General features: G+C 26.6%; 4 protein-coding genes across 5 annotated transcripts in view; 2 read left to right on the plus strand and 2 right to left on the minus strand.

Moving 5' to 3' along the window:
- The window catches only part of LOC119685160, a 28976-nt gene extending 13852 nt beyond the window's left edge, over window positions 1–15124 (minus strand). Inside the window, exon 1 of one of the 2 annotated variants that reach the window (XM_038099373.1) lies at window positions 15043–15124. The gene's annotated coding sequence lies outside the window, so the exon portion shown is untranslated. The remainder of the gene's footprint in view (window positions 1–15042) is intronic. The other variant, XM_038099374.1, reaches the window with a different exon arrangement.
- On the plus strand, window positions 6015–20651 carry LOC119685158 (ionotropic receptor 93a-like). The gene is made up of 16 exons (XM_038099371.1): window positions 6015–6120; window positions 8407–8559; window positions 10331–10467; window positions 10963–11071; window positions 11135–11517; window positions 11596–11763; window positions 11825–11927; window positions 13948–14093; window positions 14223–14390; window positions 14444–14512; window positions 14572–14727; window positions 14810–14960; window positions 15028–15248; window positions 18317–18414; window positions 18476–18795; window positions 20519–20651. The coding sequence occupies exons 1-16, from the start codon at window positions 6015–6017 to the stop codon at window positions 20614–20616; spliced, it is 2586 nt and encodes an 861-aa protein (XP_037955299.1). The 3' UTR covers window positions 20617–20651.
- Window positions 16995–18146, plus strand: LOC119682355 (CCR4-NOT transcription complex subunit 7-like). Its single transcript, XM_038095771.1, has one exon. The coding sequence runs from the start codon at window positions 17250–17252 to the stop codon at window positions 18144–18146; it is 897 nt and encodes a 298-aa protein (XP_037951699.1). The 5' UTR covers window positions 16995–17249.
- Window positions 20652–23001: 2350 nt separating the features above from the next.
- Window positions 23002–23978, minus strand: LOC119685161. Its single transcript, XM_038099375.1, has 3 exons — window positions 23838–23978; window positions 23522–23608; window positions 23002–23398 (listed from the first exon to the last, which is right to left on the minus strand). The coding sequence occupies exons 2-3, from the start codon at window positions 23597–23599 to the stop codon at window positions 23078–23080; spliced, it is 399 nt and encodes a 132-aa protein (XP_037955303.1). The 5' UTR covers window positions 23600–23608; window positions 23838–23978; the 3' UTR covers window positions 23002–23077.
- Window positions 23979–24808: the final 830 nt, after the last annotated feature.

Consider the following 24808-nt stretch of genomic DNA (forward strand, 5'->3'; position numbering starts at 1 on the left):
TTACTTTTAGTATTTTACTATATTTTACTTTCAACTATTTCTTACTAACTATTTCTTACAAACTTCCAAATACCCACTATACAGCCCTTAAATATTTGAAGACTTCACGTACCCCTACCGGTGTCGACGTATGAAATATAACTCTTCTATAATAAAAGTGGGATTAAGAAGTATTGCAATTAAATACACTGTGAAAAATAATTTATTTTTTTTTAGAAAACAATTGTCACAGTCATGTGCAACAATCTTATGGTGTACTAAGCCACTAAGCTTTTCTTCAAAATTAAGCTTATCATACAATATAATAAATATATTATATAACTCAAATAGTCATATATGTACTGATTCTCAAACTATTAAATACACTTATGAAGTTAAAAAAAAAATTTTAATCAATAACTTCTCTGTCTCACATGATCAAACTTTTTGCGTACACTTTGTATCCAATATATTATTCAAAAATCTTTACAGATAAAGCATTGTGCTTTGAGAGTACCATATCTTAAATATGATACTAATATATAATATATAATTTTTTAAGACAGAAAATTCCAAAACTTGTTTCTTGTCAACCTTGTAAACTCTAGAAAATTCCACAAAAGTTAATCTAAACATCAACTTTTACTTTCTGATTCCAAAAAGTGTCAACACTTGCTAGTTACTTTTGCTAAAAAGGTAAAAATATCTAGTGGAGAATTAAGAGCAAACTATATGATTCTATTATGAGGTTCCAAAAGCAGCTACCTCCTACAGCCTTTTCAAAATTTTCCCTTGTCTTTGTCTCTTCAAATGACTATATACATTGAAATATTGTATTATATCAGTCGAATTGAATTTGTTTATGTTACGGCACAACTAATCGCTATTTGGCTATTTTGTAGTTGCATATTTCTATGTCAACTAATTCAACCTCTATTTATTGTAACTGGTCCTTACGACATGTCGCATATTAAATATAAAGAACCCGTGAAGTGATTATAATAATTAATAATAATATTAATAATAATAATAATATTAATAATAATAATAATAATAATATTAATAATAATAATAATATTAATAATAATAATAATATTAATAATATACATATATATATAAATATTAATTAATAATATTAGAGGCAATATTTCAGGATATACCTATTCAAAAGTAGTATAGTTCCACCGAATTGTAATTATCTCTTTTTAAATTCAGGATTGAACTTTACTAATATGTTAGTATAAATATATTTAGCAACAGTTATATAATCATAGATGAAATTAGGTTATACTGGCGATCTTTAGAGGATCCTCTTAGGGCTATTGACCCATTAAGTAACCGTGTATAAAGAAAACTTCAAAACCACCTACAACCTTTGGCGAAGCTTGGAATGCTGTTCAGTGGGAAATTTTATTATACAATCATATATGTCTACAGAAGAACAAAACTTCACATATTTAATACAATTGTCTAACTCTAAAATGAATTATAAAGCGGACATTAGGAACACAGCATATTCCCTCAACACAAATCAGATATGGTACTCTTCGACAGAAGCTATCTTTATTAAGAAATCTAACTAATTGTTATTAAAGTGGGTCAAATGATCTGTAAGTGTCTCTGTCTTTTTGTTTACTTACTAATTTATTTTAAACACATTAAAAACTTAATATACAGAGGAACCTAGTTAGTTACAAGACCCCTGCTTAAAAAGCATTCCAAGGTATAGAATAGTTTTCAAATTTTTTATTGGGGAACGCTATGAATTATAGGCTTAAATAGATATCTGGGATCGCTGTCGTGACCTAATCTACTTATTTATTATGCTACAATAAAATCCAATTTGCGATTTAAACAACTTTTCAAATACAATGATAATATTTTTTAAACTAAATTAAATAGTTCTCTGTATTTATATTCAAATATAAGTCTGTGTATTTGTCATCTCTTTCGAAAAATTTTTTATATGTTCTGCAATATATTCTCCGATATGTTACCAATATTCTCCCAATAAATAATATCACTTAAGACGAAAATAGAATTTCATACGTGATGGTGCTTATAATAGTGGTTTGCGGACTATATAATTTTTACAATTCGATAAATATATATAATAAAAAAAGAATAAACACAATGGCTATTATCATTTATTATTATAACTATTAGTCAGCTTTTATGACTATTAGTCAACTAAATGACAATTAATAATAATACTCTTATTACTATTATTAATGACTACAAATAATAATCCTATTAGTATTACTATTAATCATTACTCATTACTTTTCCTTTAATAAAGATAGTAAATAATTAACGTTGCATATACATACAAATCATTAGGAACTGATAAATACAAAAATTTAGGATTAAAAGTGATATACATGGATCGAATATACTTAACGTTAACGTTAAAATAGTATTAACCATAATTAATTCATTGAAGCATATCCTTTTATTGTGTTTATTATTTAAACATAATATTTTTACTAATTGCACTATTATTAATTAATTTATATATATTGGTTGTTCGAAAATAATTTTATACGATTTTTAATTAGAAACCTGATAACGGTTACAGGACATAAGTCTGTAAGGTATAAGAGTATAAACCTATTGAAGGAAGGGAACAAAAAGCAAACATACTGAACTGGTATAATCAGACCAGTATTTCTTTTGAAAAAAAAAAACGAAAAAGTAAAATCGTATTTATGTCTATCACTGATGGTATTAAATAGAAAGGAAACAAAATGGCGAAAACTAAAAATTATCCCTTTAAACCAATATAAATCGAAGTTGGCGCTATAGATCACGAAATACACTTTTTATTATATAGTTTTATTAATTAATTATCATTACTTAATTTTTATCTAGTTTTTATTATTTAGTTTGGATTCTTTTTACTTTAAACTAACTTTATTTTTTTTTTTAATTCTGAATTCTAATTCTAACTAAATAATAGTATTATCTATTTGATCTGTTTTTAATATTTATCACAATTTTTTATATATTGTACTTGATTTATTTTTGTTCTTATTTCTAATAATTACTGTTAAATAATAATTTAATTATAATTTAATAATTAGATCAGATTTTTATATTTTGATTAGATTCTTTAAATTTTCTATTTTAATAAAATAAATTTTTTAAATATTTTAACAAAAGTTAATATATAAGTAAATTTAATAATATTTTCTTATTTTCATTATTATCAAATCAATCAATTAAAAATTTCTTTATAACAAACATATAGATGATTATGTATATGATTAGCCAAAAAAACCGATATAGTATATGTTCAATTAGTAATTAAAACTATTTTTTAATGTTATAAACATTTAATTATTTAATATTTTGCATACATAATAAATATAATTAGATATAATTAATAATTAAATATAATAATTTTATATACAAAGTTGAAAAAAATCTTAAATCAATTTCGATATAATATCATAATATATTATACATAATATATATTATAATAATTTATAGTATTATGTAAAATTAGAATAAAGGATTTGAACCAGAACTGAACCAAAAACCGAAAGAATGCCACAAATCTATTAGAGTAAAAACCGTAACCTGGCTATTAATATTTATTCTGTTCAGTACCTGTCTCTTTAGCCGCAAACCTCTACAGTTGCTAAAACTTCAATGTATGATAAGTTGAAGTTTAAAAAAAAAGTTTTTATTTATAACCTAAAATTTTTTTTATGAAATAAATTTGTTTGGTATGTTCTTTCAAAATAATGAGTGAAATGATTAAAATTAGAACAATAAATTGTTACAATATTACATAAAAAATATTCACTCGGAAATCAACCGAAAAAAGCGTTATTTTTATTGGAACAAAAACCCAAAACTCAACCGATTTTTTTAATCGTTATTTTTTTTTAAACTAAAACGAAAAAATGTCTAGTTCGAATTTAAGATACAATTTAGACAACAAAGTACAGTAGACTCTCGATATAGGACGTGTGCGAGTTAGGCTAAGTTGATGCTAAACCAAATGGGAGATTTTTTGGGATTTTTTGCACTGCACACATTTAGCCATTTATCAACACGTATCGACACATCACTACATTATCGACACAACTTAGAATTTCCCTCATTTAGAACGCAACTTAGCCTAACTCGCACACGACCTAAGAATTTACACTGTTGATTATCACATTTTTTTATTTAGTAATATTTGTTTAATTCGGAAATAGAGATAGAAACTGATGCTGAATATTAAGATAATTTAAAATGCTATTAAAAAATGTTATAATTGAAAAATATAAAATTATAAACTAAGGTCGTGTGCGAGTTAGGCTAAGTTGCGTTCTAAATGAGGGAAATTCTAAGTTGTGCCGATAATGTGGTGATGTGTCGATGCGTGTTGATAAATGTCTAAATGTGTGCAGTGCAAAAAATCCCAAAAAATGTCCCATTTGGTTTAGCATCAACTTAGCCTAACTCGCACACGCCCTTAATATAGTCCTATACTGGATTCAGACGAGAGATTTGTTTGTAATTTTAGCTGTTAAAAATTTTAAACTAACATCTCAAATCAAAATTTTGTTTTTTTGTATGAAAATTTCATTCATTCGTCAAAACTATTTACAATAGCACAAGTTTGTACTGCATAATACTGTACTACGATGAACTGTCCAAGTTAAATCAACTTGATTTTGTAGAAATTACAATTAATTACGATTTTCAACTGTCAAAATTCTCATACAAATTTTCTTGATTCGAACTTGTTTTGCTATCGAAATCAAGAATAAATTAAAATGACTGCAAAAATTATAATCAAAACTCTAGTGTGAATCTAATTTTAGTCTACATTCGCACTGCCTCATTTAGATAATTGCTCATTTATATTAATGAGTGAACACTCATTTATATTAATGAGTGAACATTCACTTTATAATAGAACTGCTGATAAAACTGGTAGAACTTCTATAAACTTTTATAAATTTAGTTAATAATATATCACTCAAAAAAAAATTAAATATATAATTCACATATTAAATCATTTATATATATTACTTACATATATTTTATTTATCTATTACATATTCAATTAATATAAACAAATATTATTTTATTAATATTTATTTTCTCAGTGTGTTTGTTTACAGCTCAGCTGTTGTTTGTTTACATTTTACATATAAAATATATATTTTAAATTTTTGGAAATTTTCATTGTGGGAAATTTATTTTTAAGGGTGGCATTCCACATTTTTCGCTTTAAATGAGCTGATTTATGTATTGTTAATACGCTCATTTATATGAAAACACTTTGAATGGTTAATCGTCCGCATTATATATATATATATAATGAGCAAAACCGCCTAAATGAGACATTGTGAAGGTGCAATTAACTAAATTAATTATCTACAGAGATTTCAACAAAATGGCAAAATACGAACGATTATATACAAATTTATATAACAATTAAATTTATTGTAATCATAATATTAATTTAAGTTTGTAATATTTCAAAAAAAAAATAAAATAAAATATACAATAAAATATGTATTTTGATATATTTATTGTATTATTTTCATAAATAAGCAATTAACTACGATTTAATTTAAAATATTTTTAATTACTGTTTTATTTCAATATAAGGACCTCTTATTAGCGGTTAACAATTTCAATTAAAAATTTTTCATATCAAAATCAATGATAATTGATTATCATGCAATGTACTTCCTTTCAATTGAAAACAAAACCGCCCCTGCATTTCAGGACACCTGCAGTTAATTTGGTATTTCAATAGCAAAACCACAAAATGTCAATCAAGTTGTAAACAATCAGTGCACCTCATATCACATGAGGATTTCTCTAGTTTGAGGCTTTAAAATTTCATGAAATACTTCATCACACCATCAACAAGGATATTAGCGCATTTATATTTTTACACACGCAAAATCAATCGGAAATTAATTGTATTAGAATACCAAATGTGGTAACATTTTACCAAACCAAATATCCTTTTTATAAAGTTCCAATTGCATTAGTTTTCATTTGAACCTCGTGGCGTTATGAAGTGTTTTCAATTGGTATCAATTTTGGTTATAGCACCGATTCTATTCGGTCATTCTGAGGCAAACGATTTTTCATCATTTTTGAGTGCAAACGCTTCATTGGGTAAATCGAAAATTATTGATGGAATTGTGATGGATTTTTGTGAAACTTTTTTGTGGAAGTGTATGAAATAAAATATAATTAAAGAGGAATTAGAGAAGAATAAATAAAATAAAAAATTTTATAAAAATATTTAACGAAAAATTACGTTAAGTATAGAAGATGTAACGTTCAACGATTTGCAGACATCTGCACACAAATTCATCTTTAGATCAATGATTTACAGTAACTTACACGCATATTCACTCTTCTAGCGATGTCGTTGCGATGTCACCTAGATATATCTGTTTCATATAGTATTAGGATCTACCGTCACTGGTGCTAATCCAACCGTGGGGATCGCGCCATTAGCTTTGCGAGGCCTCTTTCATATTATTGCTAATCAAATTATGATAAATAAAATTAAAATTTAGGTATTCAGAGACAAATGACTTGGGGAGTCCCAAACTTTTAATTTTTTGTCTAACAGAAAACCACTTATTGGTTTACTAAATTCATTTTTTTATTAAATTTTAATTAATTTTAATTAATACGAGTATTATTGCGAGCCCGTCGGCAGACACTAGAATTGATGACGAGTCAATTTGTATCAGGAAGTCATAGCAAATTAAATATTCCATTCAATCACAACTGTATTAAAGATGAGGAAAGTGATTCACATCTGTTTGATCATTATCCAGCACACATGCATAGATCATAGATCATACATATTAGGGTGTAATAATCTTATTATATAGAAGATTGTAGTCAACTGCAAAAACGTCACACAGTGTAACTAGATCAACGGCCAATATTAGTAAATGTTGAGCGATTTTACTGAAATTTCGCATATGGGGGAAAAATGTTGAAGATAGTAAGAAATTTCAAAAGTATGGCCGTAGTCTACCTATTTTTATGCTCATCTGCCATACAAGTTATTGGTCAATATTAACAACAATTAACACTGTGCGTCCCCTGAAGAACAATTTAGATTCTATTAAAAGCTGGAAATAGTTTAAAACCGTCCTAAATTTGTATGACAACACAATGGTCTAGCATACCTTAATAGATTCTTAGGATTACTCTAGATAGGATAGGTTAGGATTGTCTAACCTTTGTAAAATTTTTAAATTTATTGCAAAGGCTTCGAATATCAGAAACAAATACAATATTCTACTTCGGAATAAATTTATTTTTCAAACATCAAAATATAACTTTAGGACTTTAAATGAAGATTTAACCGACATCAGAGATGATGAAAGCATACAAACCACAGTTTGATTACGCAGGTAATTTCCTGCCGCTAGATTCACTCAATGACTAATAACTATATAGGAGACATATATTGCAAGTACATTCGAAACGATATGAAGTAGGAAAAACGATGCTGAAAAAATATAATAGAATGAAAATATAATAATGTCTTGATATCAACTAGTTAAGGCTCTTCGCTCCACTTAGGAGAAAAAAATATTTTATCATCAACTAGTTAATTCTGGTGATTGTCATATCAAGAAGTTTCATATGTTATTCTTAAATAAATAATTAAAACACTGACTGAGTGAGTATCTACCTCGAAAGTGTCAAAAATTATTTCATCAATTTTGAGCTCAATTTTCTAAAAAATAATAACGCTTTTAAGTTATGTTTCTACTGAAAAACAATACAGCTGGTTAAGTGAGATAGATTCATTACTTTAAATAGATTTCAATATATTTACAAACTGTGAAATCATAATTAATAAGGCAATTTTGCTAGAGAAGATGAATAAAATAAAAGATAAAAAGAATAACTTGATACCAAAATAAATAAATAAATAAAAAATATTTACGAACCCATATTATGAATGACAATGGACCCTGTTATGAATGCCACAAACGCGCTTCCAACTGAACCAATATATTACATACATCTCTAAGAACTGAGATAAGGTATTAGCATTTGCCCAATAGATCATGTTTTGAGTTATAACTGGATTTAGATTAAACTTCTCAAAACAGATTAACAATGACTATATTTATCTGACATGGTGGTGGGCCTTCGATAATTTTTTCTTTTCTTTGAAGTAACACAAATTTTTTAAAACTTATATATGCGTTTGCAGAGATTTTTAATTATTTAAAATAAATATATAAGAACATGAACATTTATCTGTAATTTTTTTTCTGAAAATCAGATTTTGAATCAATAGCTATAAACCTTTTACATACGTTCAAACAAATTTTGATTTCATAAAGAATAATTTCAACAAAATATTACATGTTATCGATTAAACAAATATAATATAACATAATAAAATATATCTTATAGCCGTTGTGGTTGATCAAGAATACATGCAACAACGTGGAGAAAATATACTAGCAAGCTTTCAAAAAATTCTCAGTGACATTATCCGAGAAAACTTAAAAAACGGTGGCATTAATGTTAAATACTTCAACTGGAATGCAGTACGTTTAAAGAAAGGTATGCTGAATTATCACGGTTAAATATTAAAAACCATTAAAACCAGGTAAAACATTATTGAGTTAATTTAAGAATAAAACAAATAAGCAGTTATAAAATTGTCGGCAATATAACACAACATAATGGCGATAGACATGAGACTTCAACTTATTAGAGTTCTTAAAATTGAATTATGAATAAGTGAAGACTAAGTTAAGACTTATCGTAGAACCACAGAAAATAAGATAAACACAGACAAGATGCCCACACATAGAAGGAAGTGATGGTACAACCAATACAAATTCTGAAACATATACACTAAGATTATATAAATACAATCAATACGTGATCAATTTATTTATTAGTAGTACTTTCTATATGAATAATAACGACTGAAGTCTTTATTTATTTTAGTCTTATGCTAGCAATTTCTATTTTCAAGAATTAATTTTTTCAAATCCCTAGAAATAATAATAATTATCCAGTCACACAAGGATAAATAGATAAGTAGATAGATAGGTAAATAGTTAAATAGATAAATAAGTAAATAAATAAAGAGATAGACAAATTAATAAATATATAAGTAAATATGTTGATAAATAGATAAATAAGTATATAAATAAATAGACAAATAGGTAAATAGATAAATAAATAAATAGATAGATAAGTAAATTGATAGATAAATAAAGATAAATAGATAAATAGTCAGATAGATAAATAGATAGATATATAGATAAGCAAATATATAGATAGATAGATCAATATATAGATAGATAGATAAATATATAGATAGAAAAAAAAACAGATACATATATAAAAAGATAAAAGTCAGTAACTGTCAGTCTGACATAAAACAGACTTACTTGGCCTTAAAAAGTGAGCTTATTATGCTATCGTAGAACAATTCTAAGCAATGTTAGCTGACTGAAGGAATTTTGAACGGAGATACACATATTTTTGACTATGTAACAATCACTTCATCACTTTAATAAGGTGGGTAATTTTTTAAATTACATATTAAGGATGTCAAATAAACAGTTAAGGAAATGAGAGCTTATGATAGATAGACGCTTTCTGATGCATATAATGGTCAGAGTGATAGAACAGATAGGAGAGTTTTGCAATAGACTAATGCAAAACCTAGTCTCCATGCTTATATATTAAACAGCATTATATATTGAAAAGCAAAATTCTACCAATATAGAAATCATAAACAGTTGACCCATAAAGGTTTCGGAACTTAAAAAATAACGTATATATATACTTGCAAATAAATAAATGTTAGTAAGTGAATTTTAACTAAAAATGCAACTTTTTTATCATCAACTATTGCTGTTCTAACATAAACTCGCTCAACATATGTTCAATCACGAACATGAGTTTGACCTCCGGCAGAATGTTCAATCATGAACATGAATTTATACCATATTACTATAGTTTATATTATCACCTAAATTCTTAGAATAATGTACTAAGGAAAAATATAGATAAATAGCAACCATATTAAATTATTAAAATAAAATATATTCATAAAAATAATAGGAGGAAAATCCCAAGTGTTGGGACTTCCGTCCTTTTTTAACCTTTTTTGACAAATGTAATACAGTCCACTAAAATCATAATAATTTAACCTTGATGTAGAAATTAGTCTTAAAATATTTTTGTATAAAAACACAACATTATTTTAAATAAAAATAGTAGCTAAAATATACTCAAACTGTGTACTTCATTAAAATAAAAGTACAACATATTTTAATGTTTAATTTTAATTTTATATCATTTTTTTATAAAGACTTTCTTGCTGCTATGACTGTGACTGATTGCGAGAACACGTGGAAATTCTACGAAGCAACTCATCTCTCATCCATTCTACTAATAGCTATAACAGATTCCGATTGTCCTCGTTTACCACTTAACCGCGCCATTATGGTAAGTAGAAAAAATATGTTATATTAATTATTGATATTCGTATATTAATTATATATTTGAACTCAATCAAATCAAATTAAAATAGCAATGAAATTTTTGTTTTAACCATTTGTCATCATCACTTAGCGTTACAAACCTCAAAAATTCGAAGGGAGCTTATAGATTAAAAACCAAAAAATTGTTTAATAATCTCTCCTAATCTCCTAACTTATTTGTCGTTAAAAGATCTGTCAGTTTATCGGTATAAATTCTACAAGTTTCTGTTAGGACAATTTACAAAACGATACTATAAATACTAAAGACATTATTAACTAAAAGAAGAAATACAAGATATTCTGGAGATATCCTTCTTGGGTAACCACAAAAGTGGTTACGGGAATATATTCTTTCGTGGGTAACCACTAAAAAGTGGCTTAATGGCTCCCTATCTTTATTTTAAACATAACTCAATTCTAGTTTCCAAAATTTGATATTTTTAATTTATATTTAAAATAGATACCCATTGTAAACAATGGAGAAGAGTTTTCACAGATATTACTGGACTCTAAGATGCAACAAATACTAAAATGGAAAACAGCTGTTGTCTTATTGGACCAAACTATATGTAAATACTTCGCATAAATTGAATTATTATAAAAACTTAATATGTTTGTTCTTAAAAATACAGTGACTGAAAATACAAATTTGATTAAATCAGTAGTACTTGAGAGTAGTCAGAGTCGCATACCACCAATATCAGTCCTACTGTATACAATCGACGACACACTGCGCGGTCAGAAAAGACGTCAAGCGATCAGAAATGCATTAGCGCCATTTACATACAAACCAACTGAGAATCATCATCAGTTCTTGATAGTATCAAAATTTCATGACGAGATCATAGAAATTGCTGATAGCATGCAGATGTTCCATATAAACAATCAATGGTTTTTCATAATTCTGGGCGATGAGCAAACATACAAAAGTTTCGATCCAGCTATAGTTACACAGAACTTAGCTGAAGGCACTAATATAGCGTTTGCTTTGAATGAAACAGACCCAAGTTGTGTGGTTAGTAAAACAATTTCTTCTTGATTTTATTAAGTTTATATCAATTACGGCTGATTGTAAGTATATATGCTTTTTTAGCATTCAATAAACTGCACAATTGCTGAACTGTCAATGGCTTTCGTAACTTCAATATCACGTATGATACACGAAGAGCAGTCGATTTATGGTGAAATATCTGATGAAGAATGGGAATCCATACGTTACACTAAGCAGGAGAAGCAAGATGAAATCTTAAATTATATGAAAGTAAAATTATAAAATAATTTAACCATTTAAGCTTATAACTTATATATGTATATTATTTAAGGATTATTTGAAATTAAAGAGCAGCTGCACAAGCTGTTCACGTTGGCGTATTATTACTGCGATTACATGGGGACGTACACAGGAACATTATAAATTTCGTCCTGGTGGAAGTAAGATATACACACCCGATTTATAGAAAATGTTCAATAATTATCAAATGCTATTTACATATCCCAACTTTTATATGTAATTTTGTTTTATTTTTTTTTTTAATAAATATTCATTATTTTCATTTTAATTTTATTTTACATTTACATATTTTAAATTTAATATTTTATTTCATATTTTATTTTATGTATTATTTTATATATTATTTTATTTAACATTTCACATTATATTTTCTTTTATTTTCTTATATCTTATATATTATTATATTTTATATATTATTATACCTCATATTTCATTTAATATTTTATCTTATATATTGTTTTATATATTATTTTATATGTTATTTTATATTTGATTTTATATTTTATTTTTCTTTGTTTTTTGTTTTCTTGTAGTCACATTACTTTATTTTAAATTTTATTATATATTTTTTTTATGTGTTATTTTTATTCTATTCTTATTTTTTTATTTTATTGTATTTTAGTTTATTTTATTTTGTTTTATTTTATATTATATTTTATTTTATATTTCATTTAGTTTTTTATTTTATATTTTATTTGACATTTTATTTTACATTTTATTTTATATTTTAATATACATTTCATTTTATTGTATATCATTGATATCTGTATTAATTGAATTCATATGTAAATTATTTTATTTTATTTTTTTTTTTAATTTTTTTTTTTTTTGTTATTAAATTTTCATTATTTTAATTTCAATTTTATTTTATATTTTATTTAATTTTATTTTATATTTTATTTAATTTTATTTTATTTATTGATATCTGTATTAATTTAAAAAACAGTAAACAATTGTGTTAAACACGATTTCGAATAATGAACTAATTAATCGAATAGCATAATAACAATGCAAAGTGGTTAAAAATAATATACTTTTTAGAAAAAGTTGTTACTGTAGATAGTGATTCAATAGCACTCTATCTAACTCTAGAGAACCCTAGCACCCCAGAGAAAAATCAAAAATAATACGTATTTGCTTTCGAATATAAAAATCTTGCCAAAGTTTAACAAGTGTAAACGCGCAGTTATATAAATGATAAGTCTGCATATACTTATCTTCACTGACAAAAAATGGATTGACAAATTGATCGCACATAGAAATCGTAAGCTTTTATAAATAGTAAAATGAGAAAGAAATAGTTAATTGTAGTAATTAATGTGTTATATATATTTGTTAAATTTTTGTCAGTAATAATCTCTATAGCAAAAACGTTCAAAAAATTTCGTGTATCTCTTAAGGACTTTTTTTTGGATTCAACACTTATTATAGGATTCTCTTTTTTTAAGGATCTTGTCCAACTTCAAGACATCCCAGTAAATAGCATTTTAAACTTTGCTAAAAGTTCAAGGTGGTATTCAAACCTCTGAGCTTTTTTATACGGTAATAGAGTGGGCCAATAGGCCTAAATGGCTCCTTTCGATTGCCGGTGTAACCTAACTTAACACCAATAATTTTTCTTCATCACGAACGATTTTCTCTATTTTATAGTACCTAAAATAACTAATATCTAATACAACTAAATAAACTAAAATAACTAATATAACTAGTAATTATATTATTTCATAATTATATCCCTGTACTTTGTAATAAACTTTATTAGAAAATAAAGAAATATATATACTTATATAAATATAAACACATATACTACAAACCAAATTAAAAATAGTTTGTGGTGACTATTATAGTCACTAGAAATAGTAATATAGTATTGTCTATAAAAGTATAGCGTGCTATTATAATGATTTCAGTAACAAACGAAAATTGGTCTAAATACTTTTATAATCTGATCATTTAAAAAGTGATCTAAACACCTCTTTATTTGGTAATTTAGTAAAGTTACTATATGTATTCTTTAACTAAAAACCAAACTAACTTCTTGAAGTTGAAAGACCTAAACTTTTTTGGCATTCTTTGTTAATCGTTGAAATTTATCTATGGAAGCGTGGATGTATTTTAAAAATTTACAAATTTATTATTATTTTATAACAACAGTGACAAGAGAGGGACGAAATAAGAATTTTGAGTTTATCAATATTGGTTACTGGAGTCCAGTTAATGGTTTTGTGACACATGAATTAACTTTTCCACACATTCAACACTATTTCCGAAATATTACTCTAGATATTGTAACTATGCATGTAAGCTGAAGAATTATATACTTATATATTAATACTTATTAATACTAATATTATATACTTATATATATTATATAATGCGATTTACAAAACGAATTCTTAATAACTAATGAATGAATAATTATTGTATAGAATCCACCTTGGCAAATACTCAAGAAAGATAACAAAGGTGCTGTTGTAGAGCATAGTGGCATTGTTATAGAAATTCTGAAGGAGCTCAGCCGCATGCTAAACTTTACATATCACTTTTATGAAGTAAAAAGAGTAGATGAAGACGATTTACTCTATAATAATGAAAACGTAATATTTAATTTATTATTTAATTCATTTACTATAGGAAATATTTTATATAGAATACCTTAACGGGCTCCTTGACACATATAATACCTTATAATGTCATAGATTTAATGCAAGGAAGTCGAGTAAATATGTCTTTAGTATAATATTATATTTACTTTTAATATTTTATAAAACTCTTCAGTTTTTTATGGCTGCTGTCGCTGCTACTATTGATGAGCCACATAAAAAGCCTTTCAATTATACGCAGCCTATAAGTGTACAAAGATATTCCTTTATATTGCGCAGACCAGATGAAGTTAGCAGAATTTATCTCTTCACAGCACCATTTACACTGGAGGTAAAGTAACCTTTTTAGTAACCTATATTAGTTTAAACATTTGAAAAGTAATATTATTATTTTCGTATATTTTAAATGTTAGACTTGGGGTTGCTTATTAGGCGCAATGGCCTTAACTATACCAGTGCTATATTTGATCAATTACTTTGTGCCAATGGAGCACCTAAGAATGCGTGGCTTATGCACTTTGAGAAATTGTTTTTGGTATGTCTACGGAGCACTACTGCAGCAAGGTTAATATAAATAAACTAAATATACATTGGATTATTTTTAAATTAAATATATAAATTTATTACACAGGAGGCATGTACTTACCAAAAGCTGATAGCGGTCGTCTGGTTATCGGTTTCTGGTGGCTTGTTGTTATTGTTCTGGTGACAACTTATTGCGGCAATTTGGTGGCCTTTTTAACTTTTCCCAAATTTCAACCTGGAGTTGATTATCTGTTTCAACTATTCAAAGGCAAGAATATTGAACAATTTGGATTACGAAATGGAACTTTATTTGAAAAATACGCAGCGGTAAGTTAAAAAACAACAAATTTACGGGTTAACATATAATGTTGCGTGCAACTTCGACGAAGAAAAATACGACAAAGCGGCCAAATAAACAAATTATTAGTTATATCAAAATATTAAAGATAGTAAAATATTTAAAATAGTATAAATACTGCGAATATATATCGTTTAATTATATTTTTAATTATCAATTTACATTTAACAAACTTTTTTAGCTTCCGAGCGCCTCAGAAATTTAATTTCGAATAAAATTTCGCAAATGAAGGCGGTGATTTTTTTTAAACGTACAGTTGTAAAGTTATTGTGAGTGTCGAATGCATAGCTTCCTACACTAATAAAAATTAACAGTTAATAGTTTTTTTGTGCTAATATTAAGCAGCTGAAAGAGAACTACTTTAGCAACTGCTATTCGAAAACATTAGAAAACACTTAATAAGATACTAACTTTAGTTAATAAAAATGTTTAAATACTTATTTGGGTTTTTGAAATTAATTTTTTATCAGTTTTATATTATATTACATTATATTAAATGATATATAAATTTATTTAAAAATCACACATGTGATCAATATAACTTGTTATAATAACAGATGATACAGATCCGTTTAGCTGAAAAATTTGTAAATGCAATAATCGCATTGGAAAATGACTACAGTGGTGAACTTTAATAAAAAAGAATTAGTTACCATTGTTATGAACTTCATGTAATTATATTTTTGTCGTGTAAATCATTAACAGAAAAAAAGCTTAGATAGTTTTGAAAATGATAAAATTATGAAATATATGCAAGGATTACTACACACCGGAACACAAGAAAAGGACCAAAAAGAATGGAAATAACAATCCACGTATAATGTTGGTAGACTAAAAAATAAATATTCTCGCTAGATATCAACCGCATACTGATTTTGTCTAATATACTGATAACACAATGAGCCAATGGTGGATCCTCTAGGGAACACCAGTATAATCTAATATACTGATAAAATCAAAAAGATTAAAATTTTTTATATTTATGCTCACAATTTCTCAATTGTCTTCATATGATGCTTATGGACTATTTATTTATATCTCACTTTTTGTTATAATAAATAAAACTATAGATATGTTGAAATTTTATTACCTGTCAATTGTCAAGCTATGTTTTGTCATGTTTTTACAAAAAATATTGTTTACTTACAGTAGTGTTTAATATTAATTACTATATTAAATAGTTATAACTGACTTTAAAATAGTTATAGCCAGAATTTAGTGGATTCGCAGCACTCTGCAAGTAATGTTATTGAATATTATTATGTTAGTTTAGAGAAACGGCTTTATAAATCAATTAATAAGTACATACTTATTTCAAATAAATTGCAGTTGTTAATTTTTCTAACTTACTCCATTTATTAAATATATAAATATATTTATATTATGGATAATTTTCAACTTGAAATTCTTTTCGCACATGTAATTACCGACCACAATAAACATATGTTTGTAAGAAATGTATTATCAATTTATTAACTATTGTTTATAGACCTGCAACTCATTTATGCAATCACAATTAACGCAATGAACGCCATCATTTAGCACATAATTGTCATACAATGAGATTTTTTTACAAAATCCATTTCAAATCCAAACAAAAATATGTGCTAATGAAATTGGTTAATTGTAAATGTAAACATGGTAATATTAATTAATCAAGTAAATCGATAAAGTAGGTATTTACAGAATTTAACTATTTGAAAACAAAGTATTGACAATACATTACAATCGGTGGGTGGGTGAAAAATTGAGCTTGTATTTGCATTTATAGGCCGCTTAAAACGTATACGAAACGAATTTGAAAGCATATGGTAAGGAAGAAGAATAAGAAAACGAATATTGTATATAAGCAATACTCGTAAAACTGTGCCACGAATCAGTGACTTTAAAACTTGTTCAAAATATTGAAATGACTGCTTCTGACCATAGGATTTCTTTGTTATGATATAAATGTTTTTGAGGTAGCTTTAATGCAGTTCTTGGAGTTAGCCAGTATTATGATGTCAGAGTTTTCTTCAAGCAGTTTTGCTAATTCAAAGGAAATTCCAATTATAAATTATAAAAAAAGTCCATTGATTCGAGAAGTTTGGCGGTACAACCTTGAAGATGAATTTCGTAAAATACGTAAAGTTGTGCAAACGTATCCTGTCATTGCGTTGGATACAGAGTTTCCGGGAATTGTTGCGCGACCATTGGGTGGCAGATCTGGCGACTTTCACTATCAACAATTGCGGGTCAATGTAAATTTATTAAACATTATACAAATTGGTTTTGCGTTTATGGACGAAAACGGCAAGCAACCAGCTGATTATTCCACTTGGCAATTTAATTTTAAATTCAGTCTTCGTAGTGATATGTACGCTGTGAACTCCATTGAACTGCTACAAAATGCCGGTATTAAATTCAAACAGCATGAGATAGACGGCATAGATCCAACGGATTTTGCGGAACTGCTCATGATGTCTGGTGTGGTGTTAATGAAAAATGTGAAGTTCGTAAGTTTTCACTCCGGCTACGATTTTGGCTATCTGATAAGATTACTAACAAACACAACGCTGCCAGCGGAAGAGAGACAATTTTTTGAGACCTTACGTTTGTATTTTCCCACAATTTACGACATAAAATATCTGATGAAAAATATTAGCACTTTGCGAGGTGGTCTACAAGAACTAGCAGATCAGTTGGATTTACATCGTATCGGGCCACGTCACCAAGCCGGTTCTGATGCTCTTCTAACCGGAATGGTTTTTTTCAAAATGTGTGTTTTATATAAAGAAATTAAAAATATGCAATTTGAGCCCACATCAGTTTATTTGGACTACCACTACGAGATTTCACACCCCGCAGTCTGTTGGCAATCTGAATAAATTTAACAATCCAAAAAGCTTTTCCATACTAATAAACTATTTATATGCTTCTTTAAAGTTATCTATCAATGTTAGTCTAGTTCATGTTTAAAAATAATAATAATATCCATTAAATTGAAAATAATATTTTTTAATTTGATTTTATTTTATTAAATTCGATTCTAATGCAGACCTCTGTGCGAACTGATTTTAATAGATATATGGCTAGAGCAAAGATCTACAGTAATCCACAAGATGAAGACATTAATGCAGTTAAAAGTGGTAAAAGGTAGTTATATTATTTTCGGTAATAATTTATACTTTTATTTTTAGTGATTTTATTTCTAAAGGGTTAATATTGATTGGCGCATAAATTTACAACTAATCGTACAAAATCATCTTGACAAGGATAAAGAATGTAAATTCGCACTTGGTAAAGAGAATTTTGTGGATGAACAAGTCGGCTTAATTATGCCTAGCAACAATCCATATCTGCACTTGATCAATGAAAAAATAACGCGTCTTTTTCAAATGGGTTTCATTGAGAGGTGGCACCAAACGAATTTGCCTTCAATGGAGAAATGCAATGGAAAAGGTGTACTCCGACAAATCACCAACCACAAAGTAAATTTAGATGATATGCAAGGATGCTTTCTCGTACTATTATTAGGTGAATATTTTAACAAAATCATTATAATATTTATTCATATTTATGTATATCAAACAAATCTAAAATTTTGCAATATTTCGAGTTTGCTTAAGGACGATACTGCCTACTATTACTGGTCAACATTCTATTCAACGTGTTTTCTGTGGAAGGTGTTGTTGTGGTTGTTGTAATTGATTTGTTGTTGTTTTTGTTGCTGTAGTTGTTGTTTTTGTCGTTGTTGTAATAGTAGTTGTTGTTTTTGCTGTAGTAGTTGTTGTTTTTGTTGTTGTTATATCTTACAAGGCTCCTGTGTAGTCCGTGTTATGTGTGCTGAAAGGGACTTGAACGTCGAACTGATTTCTGAACGAACTCCGGAATTTAGATCTAACCACTCTTGGGACCTTGTGAGATGTGTAATCCCAGCTGGAGTGGTAAAAGGCACTTGGTCGCCATAAATGTAGATTTATGAAAGTATTTTAAACGTATTTTTATTGAAAGGTGAAATCACAACTGGTGTGGTAAAATTTGCTCAGTAATCAATAACCAGTGGCAAACCAATCATCTATTAAAAAAGTAATACTCATAGCGATCTTCATATTTTCAGTACTATTGTATATCTTTATATCCTCTCGTCCTCTCAACAATAAATTAATTGCCTAGTATATATTAAGAATTAGTATACAGTCTAACTTCCATAACACGAAGTAGTTTTTGCAAAGAAAAGGTTCGACTTCTGAAGACTTCGATTTAAAATTTTTTTTTTTGTAATTGTATGTAATTTGCTTTCTAAACCCTGTTGTACTCTATTTAGTACTCTTCTATAATAAATTGAATACTAACATACAAACTTATTTGGGGCCACTCCTCGAATTCGACGACCAAATCCTTTTCAGCACAATTCAACAGGCAAATCCCTGCCGGCTACAAGAACATTCTTATTGAATTTAAGATTATATATATGATTTACATGAAGTTATATATAATATACTTTTTCCAAATTACTTCCGGGAGTACTGTTTTACGTTAATCCTGCAGGTTTTCAATGCGCTTGAAATGCTCTAGTCACCCACCACCCCCCGAAATAAATCGCATAACTAAATGTAGGTATATATATGCATGTACATGACTCAAGAAATAAACAAAGTTATAGTCGATCTAGGACTTGAAAGTCCCCCGATATTAGTTTCTCATCTCAGCCCTATTTAAAACAAATCTCATTTTAAAAGTTAAGTTATTGAAGTTATTCTTTCCACGTTAACACGTTATCTTAAATATTAAATAATTAATACAATGTACAAGAATATGTGATTTCCTCTATTAGTAGTAATATCAGTATTCCTATTTTCTAGATAAAATCAGTGATAGACCTCATTGGATTCCATTAGGGAAAATTTATCATTTCACATGGGTTAACTGCAAATCTTAAAAACGTGAAAAATTATTTAAAAAATAATTTCAATGTTAAATTGTTAAAATACTTTCCTTAGAACTCTTCTACTAAAATTGAAAAGTCTGGCTACACTAACCGTACGTCATTATAAAAAAAAAATTACCAAATTAAACATCTCATATCATTTGTTATAAATAAATTTATTATATATATTCATTTATATGTATTAATTTATATTCATTTTAAATTATATTATTTAAATTATATTTATTATTTATTTATATTTTTTATTGTATTATTATAAATAAATACATATACATATATCATATAAACGCAAAATTTTTTTTTTTTCAGGATTCGCAATTTCTATATTCATTTTGTTTATTGAATATTGGTTTTATCGACTATACGTCGTAGACAGAGAAAACAATAGAGCTATTTTTACAACATAAAATATATATGATGATCCACGTTTAAAGAAAACTTATCGAGCAAAATTACTAACAAAAAAGTTTCAATTAAAATTTAACTTTTATTGTGTAAACAAATATAATATTTATTATTTATTAATATAATTTTCAATAGTAAAACTTTAAACTCAATTTAACATTTTTGATATATTAAGTGCAATAAAAAATAAATATATATTGGAAATATAATATGTCCCTTTTATTTATATAAGTTTCCATCTTAAAACTTTATACTCAATTTTAAATTTTTGATCTATTAAGAGCAATAAAAAATAAATATGGGATATATAATATATCATTTTTATTTATATAAATTTTATTTGTAAAACTTTAAACTCAATTTTTAATTTTTGATAAAAGTGCAAAAAAAATAAATATATATTCGTTTTATTTATAAAAGTTACCATCTTAAAACTTTAAACTAAATTTTTGATATATTAAGTGCAATAAAAAATAAATATATATTGAAAATATAATATATCCTCTTTATTTATATAATATTCAATAGTTAAACTTTAACTTTTTATTTATATAAGTTTCAATTGTAAAACTTTAAACTCAATTTTAAATTTTTGTTATATTAAATGCAATAAAAAAATATATATATATGGAAAATATAATATATCCTCTTTATTTATATAATATTCAATAGTTAAACTTTAAACTCAATTTTAAAGTTTTGTTATATTAAGTGCGATAAGAAATAAATATATATTAGAAATAAATTTAGTATTTACTATTTATTTATATAATTTTCTTGAAATGCTTTAAACTTAATTTTAAATGTTTGATATATGTATGTTTGATATATATAATGTTATATATATATAATGTGATATATATTAATGTTTGATATATATATGTATATCAAATAAAAAAATATTTCTATAATATATGTGTAATACTATTTATGTACATCTATTTATTTACTGATCTATAATAATAGTATATCGAATATCTTATTGGAAACTCTTCTCAAGACTCCTGTTGCATGGCTGTAACACGCTTCAGCCAATATCAAACCAAAAGTAGCTAATGCTTCACTGATAGTCTTATCATGCTAGAATCGATAGCAATGAATCTGTGAATAATCTTACAAGAACCAATGTAAGCATACAATTCTATGTAGATGTCTTATTTTGGAATGACTTTTGTTCATAGTTAAGTCTGATCAATAATTGGTAAACAATTAGAACCTTGTTATTGACGCAACAGTCCAGGTTATCGTCATACTTAATAACTTGTTTTTTGTTTCAATTAAAAAGCAGAATCATTGCAAATAGAAAATATTTACCTACGCTATCATCTCAAATAGGTATTTTAAATATTATTTTCGCTCATTCTTTTTACGTATTCCATAGCTGCATTAAACTGGATATTACGACAATTCATTCCTAATAAAGTATATTTTAATTTGCTTTATATGTACTTTATTAATAATTGATAATATATAATTACAAACATTACAACAATAAAACTCAACCACGGAGGAATAGTTGCATCAACAATGGCCAGATCCAGACGTTCTGAAACCACTCGTCCAGTGTGACAAGGAAATACCGTTCAATACTTTCTACGCGGACTTCAAGAACAACAAATACAACATGAACGAATAGTCAATAGATAATATATGCCTTCACTTTATAAATTTAAAAAATAATAAAAATAATGAAAATGAAATATGTTATGTAGTTTCGATTGTTTACTCTTATTAGTCGATTATTAAAAAAAAACTTAGTAATCAGTTGTCAGCTGCAAATTAGGTTGTATTTACCAATTACACGTTTTAAAGTTTTCGACCACCAATCATAATTCCATGGATTTAACCAAGCAGCAAACTTGGAAGAAGGATACTAGCTATATTGTGGTTCAACTAATTAATAAAAATAAAACGTTATAAATAACGACTTATTATTTTTGTTGATATCCATGTTGAGAAAGGCGAACAGCACATTGTGTTTTGAAGAAACCAGTGGCTGCAGAACGTATAAATCCGACCGCAACATTCTATACTATTACTCTACTACTGTTCCACTCCACGTAGCTGCATAATATATAAAATAATTATATATTTACATATATGTATTTTTGTTAGAATATTTGCGAACAAATCTTATAAGTACTTATATTACTAACTTTTCAATCATTATTATTAATAGTTCTAACTTGATTTTGATTACACACATGTTTAAAATCTTATAAACAATATCAAGTTATGCTAAACATTCGTCTGCATGAAAATATATTATTTACTTCGTCGATTTTTTAAACACATCTATATCATCATATTGGCTTTATCTCTATCATCACCAACTGAAATTGTTCACAAATATTCCAAATCCTTTTTTAAAAATATACAAAGCGACATTAATTTGTAATGTGGAAAATCCTTATTTTATTTTCAATATGTTTCAAACATCTGGAAATTTAAATACAAAAATATTTAAGAAGCATTAGCGTTGGGACCACGACGACGACCGAAACCTTGCACGAAATTAACGAAACGACGGTTGTATTGGATTCTTCGCTTAGCACGGCCAGTCTTCTTCTTTTTCTTTTCTTGCTTTTCAACTTTTGGTGTTTGGCCCTTTACTTTACCGGCACGAGCAAGAGAACCGTGAACTTTACCACCCAACATTGGAATGGTGATATCCAACTCATATGAGGTAAGAGCAGATACACTGGTATCATCGTTCAAGAGAGTACCTTCACAATTCAAATTGAATTCCTCAGTATTGTAGCCATGCAATTGGGCAATTTGAGCCTAAACGAAATAGAATACGTCAATTAATAAAATTTTAACTAAAAAAATATTTATATGTGAGGTTAGCTACAAAGCGACTATAAACGCCTTGTTGCTATCACTTTTTCATTCAATCGTACTTACCTTAACTGCGGCAATGTTGGCATCTTGTTGGACTTCAAGAGCCTCAATATTCTCCAAACCACGTACGAACAGTTGCATGTTGCTTTACTGAAATTTAAAACAAATTATTTGTAAATTTCACTAAACACTATTTTATTTGTCAGTTCAGCGCACAACACGTGTGATGCCGTTTGTTATAATTAACTATTTAAGTACCGCAGACATACTAAATATTTTATTATATATTTGATTACGATCGAAAAATCATTATCTATACACAGTTTTATACACAATATTGCGAAATTTTAGCAAATATTTTATAATTTTTATATCTCACCTTGTCACTTGTGTGAGGATTTACGAAAAAGAAAGATGGCCGAGCTGTCGGAGTTTCGATATCAGAAAAACGAGACTCGTTTCGAACACAAAATTTGACGTTAACAAATGTCAGATTGGTTGGAGTTGACCTCTAGCGGTTAAAAGCAAAAATATATTTTGAAATCTGTAAAATATGTGTATAACATTTAATTATGTGTTTTAAATATAAAAAGTTTTTAATTTGTTTTAAATGATTAAAACATAAATTTTATACTTTGTATATTTAACATATAAATGTAAACATAGCCTACTTAGTTACAAATTTATTTACAATGGCTATAAATTTCATTATTATGTGAAAACTTTCGTAGAAGTTATTTATTATATTTATATCTATTTTAATATTTTATATAATCCTGTTATTTATTTCTCATAACATATTATAAAATATAAAATCCTTTAACTAAAATATGGATGCTATAAATGAAATTTTATTGACTAATTTACTAGCTTTAATATATTTTTTTATCTAGAGAATATTTTTAACAGTAAATGTTTTTTAAAGGCTAGTTGGTAAAATATTTGTGAATATATTATTTAGAATAGAATCAGAAATAGACCAACTATTAAGTATTACAAATCGGACACTTTGATGGCTGATCGCCAATTTAAAGGCACTAATGAGAAAGTTTTGAATGTCCCAAAAGCAATCGAATAAAAATTTGACATTATTTTTAATAAATAATGTTATTTATTAATGATGTTAATGATTTAATGTTGTATTATTTTACTTACACTTTTTATTGTACATAGCTTGTGACATTTTTTTCATTTACATAAATTTGTTCATTTGTTTTAACAATAATCTTACGAACAATTTTTACATAGCGGTCTCTAGCGCAGACTAGATTCACTGTAAATGAAAAAAACAAATATTTTTGAATATTTTAATGTTTATTTAAGGTCGTGTGCGAGTTAGGCTAAGTTGCG

This window comes from Teleopsis dalmanni, chromosome 2 (assembly GCF_002237135.1).
Source record: "Teleopsis dalmanni isolate 2A chromosome 2, ASM223713v2, whole genome shotgun sequence".
NCBI lineage: Eukaryota > Metazoa > Arthropoda > Insecta > Diptera > Diopsidae > Teleopsis > Teleopsis dalmanni.